The 22,054-nt window shown below is 42.1% G+C and overlaps 1 protein-coding gene across 1 annotated transcript in view; it reads left to right on the forward strand.

The window, feature by feature from the left end:
- The window catches only part of ARFGEF2 (ARF guanine nucleotide exchange factor 2), a 99,810-nt gene that overhangs the window by 48,533 nt on the left and 29,223 nt on the right, over window positions 1-22,054 (forward strand). The window contains exons 16-26 of the mRNA XM_082858090.1: window positions 572-777; window positions 3,161-3,245; window positions 3,349-3,520; window positions 4,497-4,648; window positions 5,713-5,841; window positions 6,868-7,026; window positions 10,689-10,836; window positions 11,972-12,071; window positions 13,965-14,005; window positions 14,108-14,277; window positions 16,857-17,008. Coding sequence (XP_082714216.1) covers window positions 572-777; window positions 3,161-3,245; window positions 3,349-3,520; window positions 4,497-4,648; window positions 5,713-5,841; window positions 6,868-7,026; window positions 10,689-10,836; window positions 11,972-12,071; window positions 13,965-14,005; window positions 14,108-14,277; window positions 16,857-17,008 — 1,514 coding nt within the window. The remainder of the gene's footprint in view (window positions 1-571; window positions 778-3,160; window positions 3,246-3,348; window positions 3,521-4,496; window positions 4,649-5,712; window positions 5,842-6,867; window positions 7,027-10,688; window positions 10,837-11,971; window positions 12,072-13,964; window positions 14,006-14,107; window positions 14,278-16,856; window positions 17,009-22,054) is intronic.

The following is a 22,054-nucleotide window of genomic DNA, read 5'->3' on the forward strand; positions in this document are numbered from 1 at the left end:
TAAGATTGGGGGCTGGGTACGTGCATGTGGGTTCTTTCGGGTGATTCTGAGACCTTTCTGGCTTTAGCCTAGAGACTGGCTGACCCTGAGTGCAGTGCTACTGTCCACACCCCTGCTTACAGCAGGGTTGGCCAGTGTTGCAAAAAGTTCTATTTATCCCTTTGGCCAGTGTTGCAAAAAGTTCTTTAAAGGGAATAAACCAGCCTCCTGACAGGTGGTTGTGTATCTGGTGGGACAGTGTCAGAGCTAAAAGTGTCACTTGGCTGCTAGAAATTGTTCTGGGTGCTCGTTGGCAGCTCACCTCCCTCCTGAGTGTGCCCCATCATTCCTCCACTTTTCAGTCTCCTGTGCCTCCCCCTCTTCCTTCGTGGCGGGACGAAGGAACCTGGAATGGTTGGGTGGGTGGGCAGGCTCAGGGAGTTGCCTAACTTTTCTAGCAGTTCAGCCCATTCTGGGTGTTCAGAGCCGGGGCATTCGGGCCCCACCCCCACCCCCGCCTTTGACTGAAGTGTCTTTCACTGGGTGTTCATAATTGACAATTTTTAGGTATGAGTGAGTGTGTATGTTTCAGACCCAAGTAGGTGATTTTCTGGGAGAAAGCATGAAGTTCAACAAGGAGGTGATGTATGCCTATGTGGACCAACTTGACTTCTGTGAAAAGGAGTTTGTCTCAGCCCTGCGGACGTTTCTAGAAGGTTTCCGCCTACCTGGGGAAGCTCAGAAGATTGATCGGTTAATGGAGAAGTTTGCTGCAAGATACATAGAGTGCAACCAGGGGTGAGCACCATGTTTAAGTCCCTTCTGCGCCCTCTTTTTGCCTTCCTCAGAGCACCAGTCTTAGTGTGGTTGGGGTTTAATCTGCACCAAGCTATTACAGTTTCTGTTCACTGTGTCTCACGTTAGGACCTCACCTCGACCGTTCATGTCCCCTCTACAGGAGGTTGAGGACCAGAGAGGCTAAGTAACTTGCCCAAGACTACACAGCTAGAGCCCACGCTCTTAATTATGACAAAAGAGCAGTTCTGTGGGTTGAGAAGAGGCACTCAGGCATCTCTTTCCTAATCAAGAACAGCTCCCTGACTTAATATATGGGGTACATCTCAAGAATTTTAGTTTTTCTTTGATTACATACTGATGAGCAGGTTACTGAAATGGCTCCGTAACTAATAAAACCCCACCTAAGTACATGATTTCATCTTGGGGCCTTTTTTCTTAACTATTATTATTTTTTTAATTTTTAAAAAATTTTTAAATTCTTTTATTTTTAAAATAGTTTATTTTCCCTACAGTTCAGTTTTTTAAATTATTATTTTATTTAATTTATTTTTGACTGCGTTGGGTCTTCGTTGCTGCGCGCGGGCTTTCTCTAGTTGCGGCGAGCGGGGGCTACTCTTCGTTGTGGTGCGCGGGCTTCTCATTGCGGAGGCTTCTCTGGTTGCAGAGCGCGCACTCTAGGCGCGTGGGCTTCATTAGTTGTGGCATGTGGGCTCACTAGTTGTGGCTCACAGGCTCTAGAGCACAGGCTCAGTAGTTGTGGTGCACAGGCTTATTTGCTCCGTGGCATGTGGGATCTTTCCCAGACCAGGGCTTGAACCTGTGTCCCCTGCATTGGCAGGCGGATTCTTAACCACTGCACCACCAGGGAAGTCCCTTGGGGCCTTTTTTGATAGGTAGTTCATTTTTGCATAGGAAATGGAAATTGAAAGGAAAGCTAACCTTTATTAAACACCTCCTGTGTGCCAGCTGTGCCGTGAGTTTTACATGCATTTCATCTTAATTAACGGTAAGCCTGGGAGGTAGTATCCCTGTTTTATAGCTGAGGAAACAGGCTCTGAGATAGCAACCTGTCCAAAAATTAATCAGCTAGAAAGTAGCAGAGATTGAATATGAATTTGTCTGACTCAAGAAAGCTCATGCTCTTTCCTCTGAACATGAAGTTAAGAATGTCTGAATATACTGTGAACATGAAGTGGAAAATTTTCAGTGGAAACATTTTGAGAACAGTTTTGCCTCTTAAGTCAGCTTGGTTTTCATGTTAATTGGTCCCAATCCTCCAGGCTGTCCCCATGAGATGACCTGGTCAGAAAAGGCAGCCTCTGGTCGTTTTAACCAAATAGGTATTAGAATTTTCTGTGAAGACACAATTAGATGTTATTTACTTTAAACATATCTCTTATGTGGACCTAGAGACCTTGGTCTGTGTCCCCTAGTCGGTAAATATGTGACCCAATTAAATGTCACGTTAGAATGTAGACCTTTTACTGTGTTCTTCAGAACTTCTCCTTCTCCTGTTGGGGGCAGTTTGGATAGACAGGTTTTTCTTTAGCCTCACATATTACAAGGCTGTGCATCCCCAAGTATTTGTCTTTCTTCTCTTGCCTAAGGCGAAAAAAGTCAGACTTCACCAGCATATTGTTTATTAAAGCAACATAAATATTTTTCTTCGTATTTCTGCTGTTAAATATCATAGTGCATAATGTAAACCTTTTTTTTTTTTTTGCGGTACGCGGGCCTCTCACTGTTGCGGCCTCTCCCATTGCAGAGCACAGGCTCCGGATGCGCAGGCTCAGCGGCCATGGCTCACGGGCCCAGCCGCTCCACAGCATGTGGGATCTTCCCAGACCAGGGCACGAACCCGTGTCCCCTGCATCGGCAGGCGGACTCAACTACTGTGCCACCAGGGAAGCCCGCATAATGTAAACTTTAAATGGCTAATAACTGGACAGGAGTTTTAGTCACCTTTCCACCCAGTGCCTAGCACACAGTAGGTATTCTCAGGAACAGGACCAACGTGAGGCAAGCGAAGCACTAAAGGTGCAGACTGTAAAGGGCCTCGCTCAGAGTCATGTGCTGTCGGGTCGGCACCTGGGAGTAGGGGGGGCCTCGCTTGCCTCACCCTCGTCACTGGCCCTGGAGACTCCTTAAGGATCTTTTTTAAAAATCGACTTGAAACTGCTCTATTCAAAGAAGTCTAAATCTGACACGTATTCTTAACTAGCTTTTTCTGCACTCTGGATCGTTAGTTATCATTCAGTGATGATGAAAGCATCCTGAAGAGCAGTTGGCCTGCTCAGAGAAACACATCTCCTTGAGCACTGTACCCTTCCAGCCTCGTCTCCGTGTATGTTCTCACATGTGGAATCGTTTTTTCTTTTTTCAGGCAGACTCTATTTGCTAGTGCTGACACTGCATATGTCCTAGCATATTCAATTATTATGCTAACTACAGACTTGCACAGCCCTCAGGTAAAATATTTTAATGATACATATACTATAGTGGCTAAATAAGGAGCTTTATTTGGGCCATTGGCTGTCTTCTAAATGGGTTCTTAATTTTTTTAAATTTCAGGTAAAAAATAAAATGACAAAAGAGCAGTATATTAAAATGAATCGGGGTATCAATGATAGTAAAGATCTGCCTGAAGAATATCTCTCAAGCATCTATGAAGAAATAGAAGGCAAGAAAATTGCGATGAAAGAAACAAAAGAACACACGATTGCAACCAAATCTACTAAGCAGAGTAAGGTCTAATGGCAAATTATTTCTATTAATTCCAGTTTTCGAGTGTATCAGAATGCATGATTAAGTTCCCTGGTGATAGATTTAATTTGCATATCTAGCTATCTAAATAAGAAATATGATTAAATTAGTTATTATGATTATGTTGGCGCTTTCATAATATCACTTATCTTCTTGCTAGATTTGTAATTAGTTACAAGAGGGAATTTAAAATAATCTGAGAGCTAAATCATTCCCCAAAAATGTTCCTTAAAACTCTGCTGTAATACCAGTGGTGATTGTGCCAACCTTGATTAGAATTCTCTGAGTTAACACCCCTGTGAAGCTACCAGTTTCTTTATTTGAGAGGCAGCAGTGTGTATGGTTTAGAGCAGGGGTCCCCAACCCCCCGGGCCACAGACTGGTAGCAGTCCGCAGCCTGGTAGGAACTAGGCCGCACAGCAGGAGGTGAACGGCAGGCGAGCGAGTGAAGCTCCATCTGCATTTACAGCTGCTCCCCATCGCTCGCATTACCGCCTGAGCTCCACCTCCTGTCAGCATTGTGGTGAGTTGTATAATTATTTCATTATATATTACAATATAATAATAATAAAGTGCACAATAAATGTAATGCGCTTGAGTCATCCCGAAATCATCCCCTCCCCCCAGGTCCGTGGAAAAATTGTCTTGCACGAAACCCGTCCCTGGTGCCAAAAAGGTTGGGGACCGCTGGTTTAGAGCACGGGCTGTAGAGCCATGCTGCCTGGATTCAAGTCCCAGCTCTACTGCTTATTAGTTGTGTGACCCTGAGCAAGTCACTTAATGTCTTTGTGCCTCATTTCCCATCAGTAAAATGGCGATAATACTTGTAACAGACTCATGTAGTGGTCCTCATGAGTGTTTGTGAGTTAATTGTTGTAAATCTTTTGAAACAGAGCCTGGCGCATAGCAAGCGCTTAGTGAATGTTAGCTGCTATTATTCTCTTATTTCTTTGTAGGTGTCGCTAGTGAAAAGCAGCGACGGCTACTATACAATTTGGAGATGGAGCAAATGGCTAAAACAGCCAAAGCCCTGATGGAGGCTGTGAGCCACGCCAAAGCCCCGTTTACGAGTGCCACTCACCTGGACCACGTCCGGCCAATGTTCAAAGTGAGTATCCTGAGAAGTTAGGACACAGCTAAGCCTGATTCTAGAGCTGACCAGCCAGAAGCTCACCAGCGAGTTTATAATGGTGAAGAGATTGGGGAGAGGAAAAGGCCAAGCCTGGGTGTGTCTTTCTGGACAGCAACAAAAGCAAGTCCTTCCTAGAAGCCCTGTGATGATGCTAGGGATACGTCAGCATGGGCTGTGCCATCCGAACGTCTGGTTTAAACCCTGCTTTTGCCACTTTGTCGCTCTGTGACCATGGTGAGGCTATTCATCCTCTGTCTGTTCATCGTCTGTGAAATGGAGACAAATGCAGAGTGCTACAGGGCTGCCGGGGGATTGAATGAATTAATAATTATTCAGGCATAAGAGACAGTTTTATTGTGACATCTCATCTCAGTGGCCTCAGGGTTAGTTTATCAGATGAAATTATGTAGAAGTAAAAGACAATATCCTAAGGTCTCTTTTTTAAATGCCTAGTAAAGGTACACTTTCTAAATACATAGCACTCATGTTTTTCTCTAAGATGTTTTTATAGTAACTGTTAATATCCTGTTAGTTGATCAATTCTAGATTTTTGTGAGCTTTTAGTTTCAGGGAATTCACAAGAAACTTGGAGGAAAAGTAAAGTCTAAATAATTTGAATTAGGAACCTTTCAATAAACAAAGTTTATAGAACACAAGTTGCTTATAGATTTCACCTTGCATGCCGGCCTCTGATTAGTGATGGATGCCTGCTGCACTGTGTAAAGGATTCTCGAGCCCTGATTAGACTCAGCAGGGAGTGGGATCTCTGATTGATCAGTGATGTCTGCCATGAGCACAGATAGATATGGTGGGGGCACACTAGCCGCATGTTTGCCATCCTTTAGAACTGTACGTTTAGTAAATGGCATATCTGTAGTGACAGCTTTGACCACAGTTTAGGAAGAATTATTTTACTTTGTGAATGAATCAAAGTAGCAGTGAACTTGGCATCCTGGCTGTGTCATAACTAACAGTGTGGCCTCTAAGTGCTCTTCCACACTGAGATTCTAGACGTTATTGAAACCTTCCTTTCTTGGTAGCTGGTGTGGACACCACTGTTGGCAGCCTACAGCATCGGACTGCAGAACTGTGACGACACTGAAGTGGCCTCTCTGTGTTTGGAAGGCATCCGATGTGCGATCCGGATTGCCTGCATCTTTGGAATGCAGGTGGGTATAAACACAGCTCCAGAGATACTGGTGGGCCATTTTCTTTCAGATTTGTAAAAATTTAGAAACTATCAGACATTTCCAATTAGCCAAAAACATCTCAGCAAACTCCGTACTCATGCCCACCAAGAGGAAGCCCACAGATTTGTGCTGGCAACAGCCTCATTAGGGGAAAAAATTGGAGATTTGGATTAAAACCTTCTTTGAAGATAGGTGGGGTCCAAGCTACTTAATTGGATTTGACAAAACAGCCTTCCTATCCATCTGGCTAACTGCCTGCCCTGGTGCTTAAAATATTGTTTTTCCTTTTAAAATCAGCTTATTATTTTAATTTCCCTTATTTCCAGGTCTTCTCTGGGGGAAATAAATAGTTCAATGCACAATGAATATGTCTGTAAATCTTTTGAATCTTGAAAAACTCAAATAAGCAAATAAGCAAAATACAGTTCTCAGAATGTTAGGAAATCAGGAAGTTGTCAGTCCCATGTATCATTTGCTAAATCACTAAGAATTGGCACCCATTTATGTTGAAAAACTCAGTCTTCTGTTCCCATTTATCTTACAGTTAGACATTTTCTTTTGTACCAAGACCCCAGGCTTTGGGTTTCAGACCTCAGCTCTGCTGCTTCTCTAGCATTGGTCTAGCTAACTTCTCCCTAAGACACCCTTTATTTCCTCATTTGTAAACTTGAGAAAATAGACCTACCTTGCAGGATTGTTGTAGAAATTAGCATTTATGTAACAATCTTAGCATTCAGCACATTCCTCCCCTACTCCCTCCGAAAGGAATGGAACGTGAACATCAGTTTGAGGTCGGCTGCAAAGGAGAGACTAGTTCTCAAACATGAGATGGGCTGTTCAGGCAGCGGGAGGATAGCAGTGTGGAGGAACTGGTGTGTTAATGTATGTAAAGCCTGTCGATGTGTGTACAGAAGGCGGCAGAGGATCCAGTGCTCAGTCCCTTCAGTGTGAAAACGGTGTTGCTCAGGGCGGGATCTCAGCGTTCCCTCTCGGCTTCCCTTACAGCTGGAACGAGATGCCTACGTTCAGGCTCTTGCGCGCTTCTCCCTGCTGACGGCCAGCTCCAGCATCACAGAGATGAAGCAGAAGAACATCGACACCATAAAGACGCTCATCACGGTGGCTCACACGGACGGCAACTACCTCGGGAATTCCTGGCACGAGGTGTGTGTTTCTTTGAAAGCCTGGGGTTGCCTTTTCTTAGTGAGGATGAATCCCAGCTGTCCTTTGATTCAGAGCCAGTCTCTCTTTGGTCGATTCCATTTTTCTTGAAGTCAAGCCTAACTTTAACTGGGTTTTGTCTCATTCCTCAAATACATCATGTATCAGAAAAGTCAGACTCCCTGGGGCGTGGTGGGTGAAATGCCTCAGATGCACCACCTCACAAGGTGCTCCTGTCCCCGGTGGCCGGTGTCCACGCGGAGAGCACTTCTGGTGTGGCAGCTTCCTTCCCACTTTTCCCAAGTCCTTAGGTACCTCCTGAGAGCTCTTACCACCAGGGAGTAGATTTAAGACAAAGCCAAGGAGCCCGATTTCTCCTAAGTGTATGAGACAAGAGATGGTCAGCATCTACAGTGAGCCATTAGGGAAATTGCCAGTGGTTTCACGTTTTTATTTAACTAAACCATATTCTAAGAGTTTCACGTAAGGATATAATTATCCATGTGCACAAACAGGTGTTTGAAAGGTTGTTCATCGAAATTTTAGTCGTTCAAGGGAAAAATTAAGTTAGAAACAGCCTAGGTGTCCCAACAATGAGAGATTGCTCTTTTTTTAAAAAAGTGTGCTGCACCACTCCTTAGAATGCTGTGTGGCCATTTAAAATAATGTTGCTGAGGGACTTCCACAGCGGCCCAGTGGTTAATACTGTGTCTTCCAATGCAGGGGGTGCAGGTTTGATCCCTGGTCAGGGAGCTAAGATCCCACATGCCTTGTGGCCAAAAATCCAGAACATAAAACAGAAGTAATATTGTAACAAATTCAATAAAGACTTTAAAAATGGTCCACATCAAAAAAAAATCTTAAAAAAAAAATAAAACCAAACGAAACAAAATAAAATAACATTGCTGAAGGGAGAGACAGCCGGATATGACATGCTCCCTGATGGAAGCACACAATACCTCCTAAGAAATGTTTTTGCCCAAAACTTCAACCTGAGTCAATTCAAGCCTCCACTGTCAGTTTAAAGGAAATGTAGGGGACAGAGGAACACAATAAATGGTATCATGAGAATGCAGCATGCAAACTCTAGGATATGACAGAGCCTCAGAGCCAGTGACCACGTTCTTCAACAAATACATTGCGTGGAAAATAGTAGATGGTTGGGGGTGAGGCGGGGGCAGGCCTGTGGATTGAAAGAGACTTCAGAGAAAAAGGTAAAGATGTTATTAAACATTGTCTAATACTGTGGGAAGGTGATCACAGTATATTAAATTGAGAAATCGTTATAAACATTGTGAGGCTTCATCCTTCATGCCAGACGTACACAGAAAATGGATTTGAAAAGATAAACAGTAATGTTAACATCCTATCTGTGTGATAGCATTATAGAGGCGATTTATTTTCTTTTTTTCCTGAAGTTTTCTAATTTCTCTACTGTCTGTACGTATTACTTTTTGTTTTAGAGAGAAAACTGTGAAAGAGTAGAGGTGAGGGCATGGAGAGTGGTGGGGACTGTGATGACCTAGAAGGAAAATTGCTGTCAGCCTCCTCCTGCCATGGGGATCATGCGGTTCAGGGGGAAGGCCTAGAGCCAGACGGCTGGCATCCAGTCTGGGTATCATCCTTTTCCTGCCTGTATGACATGGCAAGTTGCTTAGTCTTTGAGCCTCATCTTCCTCCTCTCTACAACCTTCATAGGGTTGTTCTGAGAAAAAAAGGGGGTTAACGTGGAAAAGAGCTTACAACTGCATTTGGCAAGTAGTAAGAACTCAGTAGATATTAGCTGTCATGGTCATCATCATCATGGCACATACCTCAGTCCCTTTTCACCAAATGTTTCCTTTCTCGGTCACCACTCTGGAGTATTCCATATTAGAAAAGATGGGGGGGGGGCGGGGCAGTGGTGTTGTTTTGAGTTGTGTGCTTTTTTAAGAAATAATTTCCTGTTTTCTGAGGAGTCATGATACCTAGTGAATCAATAAATAGCTGCTTTCTCTCCTAGAACTTTCTTTTTTCTTTAACCTGAGAGATATGGTGAAGGTGGGGTTCCTGCCAGTTGCCAAGTGTATAGCAGCATCTGGAAATGTTAAAAATGAATCAACCACCTATTCGATATGCAGAAACCTTGAGAAATCAGGTTGGAATCAGTAAGTCCTCGGCCACAAGTGTTTTTGACATACTTGAGATTCCAGCTTCTGGAAAAGGGAGGACACTAGCAGTTTACTAGTAATAATTTAACAGTATTATGCCATGTGGAACAGTCAGGGGTTGGCTCTCTCTGGCCGAATTAAGTACCTTTCTCAGTCAAGGGGAAGGCCGTTTATAAGTGAAAATACTCAGCAGTGCTCAGTGGTGTAATGGAGTCCCATACTCTGGGATTGGATTGTAAGGTTACCATGAAAAGCAAAACTCAGCTTTAGTCAGAAGTCCCCATGGAAATTCCTTAGGAAGGGTTTACCTAGAGGTCTACGTGCCGTCGTCCCTCAGTAAGTTTTAAGCAGCCGGTTTTTGCTCCAGTAGAAGTTGAAACAAATCTCTGTTTCTTCGGGTAAGCTCCAGGTGAGAGACGGCCCGCGCGCAGGGCCGCGTTGTCGAGCACCTGCACCCCCCCATAGGGCTGGGAGACCATTCCAGGGCACATTCTCATCTATTTGATTAACCAAATAATAATCACCAACTATTTTAAGTGCTGGGGATTCAGCAGTGAACAAGACAGAGTTGGCTCTTAAGACAGAGAACAAACAAATATCTGGCATAATGCCAAAAAGTAGTAAGTGCTAAGGAAAAAAATATGCGTGGCCGGGGGAGGGTGTGTGATCTCAGGGCGGTCGAGGGAGGTCTGTCTGAATAACACGTGTCCGAGCTGGGAATCTAAGGGGTGAGCCATGGGGAGGAGTGTAAGGAACACGTTCAAGCATAAGGAACAGAGAGTGCAAAGGCTCTGGGGTAGGGCCAGACGTGTCGAGGTAAAGGAGCAGCAGGGAGGCTGGGGAGGCTGGTGTGTTGTGTATCTGAGGGGTCGAGTGGAAGGGAGATGGGGGTTGGCTGAGTCAGACTAGATGGTGCACTTACTGAGTGGCATGGTGGATGGAATCCCCTGCTCCAATCAAATGCTTTTTCTTTATTTATTGAGCACTTATTAAATTTGCATAACTAAACATCTGTGTTGCATAACTCTACTGTACCAGTTTTTCTTTTGCTTGTTTTCTCTTTCCCTTTTTAATAGTTAAAAAAAGAAAAAAAGGGCTTCCCTGGTGGCACAGTGGTTGAGAGTCCGCCTGCCGATGCAGGGGACATGAGTTCGTGCCCCGGTCCGGGAAGATCCCACATGCCGCAGAGTGGCTAGGCCTGTGAGCCATGGCCGCTAGGCCTGCGCATCCGGAGCCTGTGCTCCGCAATGGGAGAGGCCACATCAGTGACAGGCCCGCATACTGCAAAAAAAAAAAAAAAAAGGAAAGAAAAAAAATAGTGAAGTCTGTCTTCCAGACCCACACTCAGAGGGTTGCCTAGCTGGAACTAGGGAAGCCAGTCTGAGACCCTCAGATTTTATTCTCACCTGAAAAGCTGCTTGTTTCAGAGAACTCTCTAATGGTTAATTTAAAATGATAGTGCCCTTTACAGCCAATGAAATGGGAACTCATCTTTTCACACCTTCTTTTCATCAGATCTTGAAATGCATCAGCCAGCTGGAGCTCGCTCAGCTGATAGGAACCGGTGTCAAGACGCGCTACCTGTCTGGGTCCGGGCGTGAAAGAGAAGGGAGCCTGAAGGGCCACACGTTGTCGGGAGAAGAGTTCATGGGCCTTGGCCTCGGTAAGATACCAGGCCCCCCAGCCAGCCATCACGGACTCACCAGTTAACCGGCACGAAACCCTTCTTGTCTCATCGGGACTGTCCCGTAGATCGTCTCTTCCTTATGTGCCCGCTGACAGTATGTTTGTTGATGGAAGCGGAAGTGCTGCCTCAGCTCTCTAAATTGTGATTAAACTGTCGAGTAAATGCCTATTTTATCAACATCAGCAGGGTGCATTATGTTTCTTTCTATACATATAAGTATGTTGGAGGGAAAGCCATCTGGTATTTGAGGAGTGGGTGTGTGTATCTCTAGATTTTCAAAGGTAGATTTAACCTCTCTTCCATGTTCATCTTTTGTTAACTGATGTTCTTATCAAAGTAGAATTATTTCTGGTGATACAGTGAACTGAGAGACTCTCTTGTCCGTGATATAACAATAATAATAGTAAAAAGGGTAAACAAACGTGCCAGGCTACATTCTAAGCACTTAGTTTATATATTTTAATTCTTTTAAACCTTGTAACAACTCAGTGAAATTGGGGCTGTTATCCCCATTTTGTAAATGAGGAAAGTGAGGTACAGAGGGTGAAGTGACTTGAACAAGGTGACATTATGAGGAAGTGGCAGAGGTAGGTTTCAAACCCAGGCCATGTGATGTGGAGAGCAAGCTTTCTAGGTCCCACATACAGTAGTACAGTATAAAAGCACAGACTCTGAAAATGGGGGAGGGGTAATAGCACCTACTTCTTAGGGTATATATGAGGGTGACTGGAGTGAAATCCTAGAGAGCTCTCCAGACCTTCTGCATGTGGAAACCATTACATGTTCTAGGAGCTCTAAGTTAGTACTGATCAATTTGAATTTGTTTTCATAAAAAGAGACATTTAATACTATAAAAATGTAAAAGACACTTAAGAAAGGGAGATGAATGGTACAAGCCAGGGAGCCTCTAATAAGAATGTATTCTGAATGCCAAATGCCATAACCTGAGTTTAATTTTATTCTGTCGTCATTGGGGGGTTGGTTGTTTGTTTTGCCTGCAAACCATTCTCACTTATGTTTCTTGTCTGTGCATATTGGATATCACAGGATTCTTTGTTCTAAATACTTCACTGTTTTGGAAACACCATTGATTTTGTGCATTGTGTTTCAGGTAATTTGGTGAGTGGAGGAGTGGACAAAAGACAGATGGCCAGCTTCCAGGAATCGGTCGGTGAGACCAGCTCACAGAGTGTGGTCGTAGCTGTAGACAGGTAATGATTTCCTTCTTCAGTGAAGCTGGACTACCCAGTGGCTTGGCATCTTCTGTATTTTTACTGGGTATGAATGATCACTAATTTGTTTGACTGTTGTAAGTATTGTCAGATCTAGATTACTCAAACTAGGAGAGATTAAAATGGCACACATGATCCACAACTACTGATTACCTTCACATTCGTTTGGATTTTGATCTTGAGTTGTATCATAACCTTTTTTAAAATTATAACTGTGACCAAATTATGTCAAAAACAAGAGTTTTTCCTTGTGCTAGTGTTTTAAATCACCTTGTTTCCTTAGTGTAGAAATTACTTTTTAAAAACTTTCAAGAAGAGTTTAGGATTTAAAGCCTACCCATGAGTGAGAGTTGGCCAAGTTGACATTTCCATTTCTTTTTCCTCAAAACCTTCCCACTATTTCTGTTCACTTAAAACTTGACCTAAACATCCAGGAGAAATACAGGTATTCCCATTTGAAGATATTCATTATATATGAGGGCTTAAAATAGGAATTTTCTTAAAATCAACAAACCTCTGAAAATTACCATTGATTAATCATGTACATTAAATATAGATAATTCTGAAATGATAGCAATATAGAATTTATGACATAAGTTGTATTGCTCTCAGAACAATTTTCCTAGTATTTTAAACTCTTCATCAGCATATTTTGATCACCTTGCTCTTGTTGCTTTTCTGCTTCTCTCCAACAGGGATATTGTCTGTAATGTACTTTTGATGAGTTTTCCCTACTTTTCCCCTTAGGTTTAGGCTAATACAACAAAACGTTTGTTGTGCCATTAACCGCACATTTCTTTCCTGTTTTTCTGCCTTAGCCAGATAATGCGCAATAGTAACTTGCCTAGCACCTTTTTGTGTGCTGTTAAATTGTTTTTACGTTGAGATATAATTCGTACACCATAAGATTTACTCTTTTTAAAATGTACAATTCAGTGGTTTTTAGTATATTCAGAGTTGTGCAACCATTACCACTACCTAATTTCAGAGCATTTTCATCACCCCCATAACGAAGCCCTGCATTTATCACAGTCGCTCCCCATTTCCTCTCCCGCCGTTCCTGTAACCACTGATATACTTGATATACTTTCTGCTTGTGTAGGTTTGCCGATTCTGGACATTGTTGAATTGTCTATTTCTCCTGTTTAATTCTGTGTTTTTTGCCTCATGATTTTGGGGCTCTGTTGTTAGATGCATATAGGTTTATAATAGTTAGGTTTTCTTGACAGATTAAACTTTTTATCATTATAAAATGTTCTTTGTCTTTACTACTGATTTTAGTCTTAAGTCTACATCGTCTGATATCAGTGCAGCTACTCTTGTTCTCTTTTGGTTATTGTTTGCATGCTGTGTCTTCTTTCGTACTTTTACTTTCAACCTATTTGTGTCTTTGAATCTAAAGTGAGATTGGCAGGATGAATTAAAATAAACATGATCCAATTCTGTGCTGTCTAAAGATTCAGCCATTTTTCTTGAAGGAACATTTTTACAAGCCTTTGGTAGTTTCCAGAGTTCAGGTCTGAAAAAGTTGATTTTGTTAAATTTTTGCCAGTTGTTTTGGTTGCTCTTATGGAGGAGCAGCTTCTTAAAGGTCCTCAGTCTGCCATTCCCACTGTCGTGACATTCCATGCTATCATATCTTGCCTCTCCCCCATCCTTTTGTTGTGTCACTTTCTCTTCCTATCAGTATAAGCATTTCAGCTCTCAGCTCAGCTCACTGACCAGTTCTGTTCCTCTGATGCCTCATTGTTTATGTTAGTGGAAGTGCCACACCTGAAATGTTTCCTTTCTGTCTTTCCTGGGTGTTTGAAATTGAAGCTGCAGCTTCCAAGTCTAATTTTTATTTTATTATGTCTGGAATTTTCTTCCTAGAATTTTTACTGGCTCTACCAGACTGGATGGAAATGCAATAGGTATGTATTTGACTCACCTGTGACAACTACAGAAGCCTCCTATCATAACTGTCTGACCATTATTAACGATGCCTCGCATGTGTTGTCGGGTCTGGCCTGTAGTTGACTTTGTCCGCTGGCTGTGTGCCGTGTCCATGGATGAGCTGGCTTCCCCCCATCACCCCCGCATGTTCAGCTTGCAGAAGATTGTGGAGATATCTTACTACAACATGAATCGGATCCGACTACAGTGGTCCCGAATATGGCATGTGATTGGAGATCACTTCAATAAGGTAACTCTTCAAATTCAAAAACCCCACTCCATCAATGTCCAAATAAAAGGCAGGCAACTAACTTCAAAACAGGAATGATTGAGTGTGTAGGTGCGTATAATTCACATTCCCTGTGGAGTGGAGAACAGCTCGTAGCATACCTACGTATTGATAGAGCTCATGGAGAATGAATTAAAAATCCATTCGTATCTAAAATACTTTAATATCCCATATTTAGGAGGTAGGCTCACACCACAAAAATCATTATAGTCACTGGACAGACATTGGTGTTTGAAAGCATTGTGAAATCCTGAAGCACCTTCTGAATGACCAAAGATTAAGTTATGTTCTTTATATCAATAGTTTCACTCTAAATGTCACTACTTCTTGTATTCTGGCTTCCTTTGCCACCACTCTTCTAAAACCTTTGTTGAGGAAACTAACATTTATTTAAATCAGAAACAAGCCAGAGACTTCTGTGTTCTAAAACTGAAAACTATGGCGAGAAAACCAGATTTTTCTCCGCTCGAGGTTTCGTTGTATACACATAGGCACATGCACATGTAAATTGAACAAATGAAATCAGAATATATTTTATGTGTATATGAATGTCTGTATCTGTAATGTCATTTGCTTTTTAGGGGAAAACTAACAGCTTAACAACACTGTTTGCTACCAAAACACATTTCATGATTTCAAAAAAATTTTCTCAGGCCTGGAGATAAAGAATTGTAATAGAGATGCTTAAAAATAGTGTTAATAAAAGACAGTTTATCCAAAAGAGAATTGCCCTCTCTACATTGAATAGGAGAAAATCATAAGAAGAAGTAATCTGTCGTTGGGATATAGAACAAGCAGTAGAGCGCTGGTAAATGATTTGTAGCATCTGCTGATTTCTGTGGTGTGAACACCACCCCATGATTGATGGAAGGTTAGCAGTGTGATGTCACTAAATGGGAACTGGGAAGAGTTGGGTACTGCTGGCTTTTCTGGGCAGCTGGGGAACCCCACTGAAATGAGGCATTGTCACATGTAGTCTTGCTTCTAACTTGGTCCATCAGCTAATCAGAGTTCTTTGTTTACTTTGCTTTCTTATCAGCTCTAAGTAAGGTACCTCTCAGCACACCATCTGTTTAACAAACTGTCCGAGTGCCTTGTACCAGGTAGTAGACAGATGGGGTCCCTGCCCTCCTGGAGCTCACTTGGATTTTATGATGAAATAACTGATGGTAAAGGGTCAGGCAGTGCAGTGTGTCAGGCCTCTCTGGAGGTGACCTTTCTGAACCCTCAGTGAGGAGGTGGCCATGAGAGCCTGCAGATGCCCCAGAGCAACTGTTTGTTGAGTTAGTGGTAACACTGTCGTCTAAAGTAATCAGTCAGCTCAGCAACCATCTTTCCCACTATTGTGGGTAAATAAATTCTTAGTGGACATCACTGATATGAACTTGTTTGAGAGAAAAAATGTGAACCATTACCGTGACTGCACCTTGTATTCTTGTCCAAGCCTATGACAAGCTTCAGATCTAGGCTGGCGGGTAGTAATTAGACACGTCGTGGTTGTCAACCTCATTACAAATGTCCACTCCATCTCATCAGTGCTGTTAAGCACAAAGTTGTGGAAAACTCAATTGCTCACTCTGGGACTCATCATTCTTTCCACCACCTCAGGAGGATGTTGCGCTTCCCCCTGGGAGCCAGAGGACATGAAAATCCTGTGGGTTTGAAGAAGTAAATGGCCGAGTAGAGCTCTCAGGATTCTAGGACAGTCATTGGGACAGTCACATGTTTCTCTTCTTCTAAACTAGGGCACAAATATGTCCTGGGGTGTACAAAGCTGCATAGTAAGCGTGGTGTGTATTCCTGAAGCAGCCAGGGATTTTGAGCCAGGGAATAATATTCTTATTAGTCTCTAATTACATCAACATTACACGCACACTTAAAAAAAATTACAGCTAAAAACACCTTTGACCATCAGCACCCCTCAACCAGACCCTCCCCAAAGCTAATTATTTTTTATCCATTCAGTATACAGGCCGACCTCAGAGATATGGCGGGTTCAGTTCCAGACCAAAGCAATAAAGCAAATATTGCAGTAAAGCAAGTCTCACGATTTTTTTGGTTTCCCAGTGCATAAAAAAGTTATGTTTACACCATACTGTAGTCTATTAAGTGTGCAACAACCAAAAAAAGATGTACACACCTTAATTTTAAAATAGTTTATTGCTAAAAAACGTGAACCATCACCTGAGCTTTCAGTAGGTTGTAATCTTTTTGCAAATAGTAACATCAAAGAGCACTGATCACAGATCACCATAGCAGATATAATAATAATGAAAAAGTTTGAAATATCGCAAGAATTATCAAAATGTGACACAGAGACACAAAGTGAGCATATTTTGAAAGCATGTTTAATTAAATGTGTTTCATCATTAACCTTAAAACTGTCCAGCTCATGCCAAGAAATACCTTTTCTTCCTCCTGAGGTGTGTTTTCCCAGAGCATTTGTTTTGAAGGCAGGCTGTCCATGTTTGAGGTTCAGAATCCCATATCCACAGTTGTTCCACTGTGCCTATTTCACCTCACCTCGTGTTCCTGCTCAGGTTGGCTGTAACCCCAATGAGGATGTGGCTATCTTTGCTGTTGACTCGTTAAGGCAGCTCTCCATGAAGTTTCTTGAGAAGGGAGAATTAGCCAACTTCCGTTTCCAGAAGGATTTTCTGAGGCCCTTTGAGCATATCATGAAGAAAAACAGGTATGTACATTATTCTGGAAGACCCTTAGTCAGATCTCTGCTGGGGGTCTAAAAAGGTCTCTTAACACTAACCACACGATTCGTTTTTTCTTCTCTTGTTTGGCGGAAGCAAATAAAATGAGCGGACTTTGATTCACACCTATTATCTCTAAGTAAATCACACTACGATCTGTGTGTAACCTTTCCCAGAAGGGCAGATCATACAACTGCAGCTAGTAGAAGTACGTCATGCATCCTTACCGGGGGTCTGGGTGCTGAGGGAGTTCAGAGAAAGCCACTGCCAAAGCAGCCTCACACAGGGTCAAGAACTGTGACCTAGATTGGTTCAAGGTGGCGGAGTAGAAGGACATGCTCTCACTCCCTCTTCCGAGAGCACCGGAATCACAGCTAACTGCTAAACAGTCATCGACAGGAAGACACTGGAACTCACCAAAAAAGATACCCCACATCCAAAGACAAAGGAGAAGCCACAATGAGACGGCAGAAGGGGCGCTATCACAATAAAATCAAATCCCATAACTGCTGGAGGGGTGACTCACAAACTGGAGAACACTTATACCACAGAAGTCCACCCACTGGAATGAAGGTTCTGAGCCCCACGTCAGGCTTCCCAACCTGGGGGTCTGGCAGCAGGAGGCAGAATTCCTAGAGAATCAGACTTTGAAGCCTAGCGGGATTTGATTGCAGGACTTCAACAGGACTGGGGGAAACAGACTCCACTCTTGGAGGGCACACACAAAGTAGTGTGCGCATCAGGACCCAGGGAAGGAGCAGTGACCCCGTAAGAGACTGAACCAGACCTGCCTGCTGGTGTTGGAGGGTCTCCTGCAGAGGCAGGAGGTGGCTGTGTCTCACCATGAGGACAAGGACACTGGCAGCAGAAGTTCTGGGAAGTAATCCTTGGCATGAGCCATCCCAGAGTCCACTATCAGCCCCACCAAAGAGCCCTGGTAGGCTCCAGTGTTGGGTCGCCTCAGGCCAAACAACCAACAGGGAGGGGACCCAGCCCCACCCATCAGCAGATAAGCGGATTAAAGTTTTACTGAGCTCTGCCCACAAGAGCAACAGCCAGCTCTACCCACCACAAGTCCCTCCCATCAGGAAACTTGCACAAGCCTCTTAGATAGCCTCATCCACCAGAGGGCAGACAGCAGAAGCAAGAACTACAGTCCTGCAGCCTGTGGAACAAAAACCACATTCACAGAAAGACAGACAAGATGAAAAGGCAGAAGGCTATGTACCAGATGAAGGAACAAGATAAAACCACAGAAAAACAACCGAACGAAGTGGAAATAGGCAACCTTCCAGAAAAAGAATGCAGAATAATGATAGTGAAGATGATCCAGGGCCTCGGAAAAAGAATGGAGGCAAAGATCGAGAAGATGCAGGAAATGTTTAACAAAGACCTAGAAGAATTAAAGAACAAACAAACAGAAATGAACAATACAATAACTGAAATGAAAAATACACTAGAAGGAATCAATAGCAGAATAACTGAGGCAGGAGAACAGAAGTGACCCAGAAGACAGAATGGTGGAATTCACTGCTGTGGAACAGAATAAAGAAAAAAGAATGAAAAGAAATGAAGACAGCCTAAGAGACCTCTGGGACAACATTAAGTGCAACAACATTCACATTATAGGGGTCCCAGAAGGAGAAGAGAGAGAGAAAGGACCCAAGAAAATATTTGAAGAGATTATAGTTGAAAACTTCCCTAACATGGGAAAGGAAATAGCTACCCAAGTCCAGGAAGCGCAGAGAGTCCCATACAGGAGAAACCCAAGGAGAAACACACCGAGACACGCAGAAATCAAAATGGCAAAAATTAAAGACAAAAATTATTGAAAGCAGCAAGGGAAAAATGACAAATAACATACAAGGGAGCTCCCATAAGGTTAACAGCTGATTTCTCAGCAGAAACTCTACAAGCCAGAAGGGAGTGGCATGACATATTTAAAGTGATGAAAGGAAAGAACCTACAACCAAGATTACTCTACCTGGCAAGGATCTCATTCAGATTTGATGGAGAAATCAAAAGCTTTACAGACAAGCAAAAGCTAAGAGAATTCAGCACCACCAAACCAGCTCTACAACAAATGCTAAAGGAACTTCTCTAAATAGGAAACACAAGAGAAGAAAAGAACCTACAAAAACAAACCCAAAAACAATTAAGAAAATGGTCATAGGAATGACCTAAGAAAATGGTCATAGGTCATATTGATAATTATCTTAAACGTGAATGGATTAAATGCTCCAACCGAAAGACACAGGCTTGCTGAATGGATACAAAAACAAGACCCAGATATATGCTGAATGGATACAAAAACAAGACCCAGATATATGCTGTCTACAAGAGACCCACTTCAGACCTAGGGACACATACAGACTCACAGTGAGGGGATGGAAAAAGATATCCCATGCAAATGGAAATCAGAAGAAAGCTGGAGTAGCAATACTCATATCAGATAAAATAGACTTTAAAATAAAGAATGTTACAAGAGACAAGGAAGGACACTACATAATGATCAAGGGATCAATCCAAGAAGAAGATATAGCAATTATATATGCACCCAACCTAGGATCACCTCAATACATAAGGCAACGGCTAATAGCTATAAAAGAGGAAATCAACAGTAACACAATAATAGTGGGGGACTTTTAACACCTCACACCAATGGACAGGTCATCCAAACAGAAAATTAATAAGGAAACAGAAGGTTTAAATGACACAATAGACTAGATAGATTTAATTGATATTTATAGGACATTTCATCCAAAAACAACAGGTTACACATTCTTCTCAAGTGCTCACAGAACATTCTCCAGGATAGATCACATCTTGGGTCACAAATCAAGCCTCAGGAAATTTAAGAAAATTGAAATCACATCAAGCATCTTTTCTGACCACAACGCTATGAGATTAGAAGTCAGTTACAGGGAAAGAAACGTAAAGAACACAGACACATGGAGGCTAAACAATACGTTACTAAATAACCAAGAGATCACTGAAGAAATCAAAGAGGAAATCAAAAAATGCCTAGAGACAAATGACAACGAAAACATGACGATCCAAAACCTATGGGATGCAGCAAAAGCAGTTTTAAGAGGGAAGTTTGTAGCTATACAAGCCTACCTCAAGAAACAAGAAAAATCTCAAACAATCTAACCTTACACCTAAAGGAATTAGAGAAAGAAGAACAAACAAAATCCAAAGTTAGTAGAAGGAAAGAAATCATAAAGATCAGAGCAGAAATAAATAGAAACAAAGAAAACAGTAGCAAAGATCAATAAAACTAAAAGCTGGTTCTTTGAGAAGATAAACAAAATTGATAAACCATTAGCCAGACTCATCAAGAAAAAGAGGGAGAGGACTCAAATCAGTAAAATTAGAAATGAAAAAGGAGAAGTTACAACAGACACTGCAGAAATACAAAGCATCCTAAGAGACTACTACAAGCAACTCTATGCCAATAAAATGGACAACCTGGAAGAAATGGACAAATTCTTAGAAAGGTATAACCCTCCAAGACTGAACCAGGAAGAAATAGAAAATATGAACAGACCAATCACAAGTAATGAAATTGAAACTGTGATTAGAAGTCTTCCAGCAAACAAAAGTCCAGGACCGGATGGCTTCACAGGTGAATTCTATCAAACATTTAGAGAAGAGCTAACACCCATCCTTCTCAAACTCTGCCAAAAAATTGGCAGAGGAAGGAACACTCCCAAACTCATTCTGTGAGGCCACCATCACCCTATACCAAAACCAGACAAAGATACTTCAAAAAAAAGAAAATTACAGACCAATATCACTAATGAATATAGATGCAAAAATCCTCAACAAAATACTAGCAAACAGAATCCAACAACACATTAAAAGGATCATACACCATGATCCAGTGGGATTTATCCCAGGGATGCAAGGATTCTTCAATGTACGCAAATCAATCAATGTGATACACCATGTTAACAAATTGAAGAAGAAAAACCATATGATCATCTCAATAGATTCAGAAAAAGCTTTTGACAAAATTCAACACCCATTTATGATAAAAACTCTCCAGAAAGTAGGCATAGAGGGAACCTACCTCAACATAATAAAGGCCGTATATGACAAACCCACAGCAAACATCATTCTCAATGGTGAAAAACTGGAAGTATTTCCTCTAACATCAGGAGCAAGACAAGGATGTCCACTCTTGCCACTATTATTCAACATAGTTTTGGAAGTCCTAGCCACGGCAATCCGAGAAGAAAAAAAAAGAAAAAGAATACAGATTGGAAAAGTATAAGTAAAACTGTCACTATTTGAGATGATATGATACTATACATAGAGAATCATAAAGATGCCACCAGAAAACTACTAGAGCTAATCAGTGAATCTGGTAAAGTAGCAGGATACAAAGTTAATGTACAGAAATCTCTTGCATTCCTCTACACTAATGATGAAAAATCTGAAAGAGAAATTAGGGAAACGCTCCCATTTACCATTGCAACAAAAAGAATAGAACACCTAGGAATAAACCTACCTAGGGAGACAAAAGACCTGTATGAAGAAAACTATAAGACACTGATGAAAGAAATTAAAAATGATACTAACAGATGGAGAGATATACCATGCCCTTGGATTGGAAGAATCAATTTTGTGAAGATGACTATACCACCCAAAGCAATCTAAAGATTCAATGCAATCCCTATCAAGTTACCAATGGCATTTTTTACAGAACTATAACAAAAGATCTTAAAGTTTGTATGGAGACACAAAAGGTCCCAAATCGCCAAAGCAGTCCTGAGGGAGAAAAAGGAAGCTGGAGGAAACAGACTCCCTGACTTCAGACTATACTACAAAGCTACAGCAATCAAGACAATATGGTACTGGCACAAAAACAGAAATATAGATCAATGGAACAGGATAGAAAGCCCAGAGATAAACCCACACACCTATGGTCAACTAATCCATGATGCAGCAAGCAAGGATATACAATGGAGAAAAGACAGTCTCTTCAATAAGTGGTGCTGGGAAAACTGGACAGCTACATGTAAAAG

The sequence above is a fragment of the Leucopleurus acutus genome (assembly GCF_964270905.1).
Source record: "Leucopleurus acutus genome assembly, chromosome: 16".
Taxonomy (NCBI): Eukaryota; Metazoa; Chordata; class Mammalia; order Artiodactyla; family Delphinidae; genus Leucopleurus; species Leucopleurus acutus.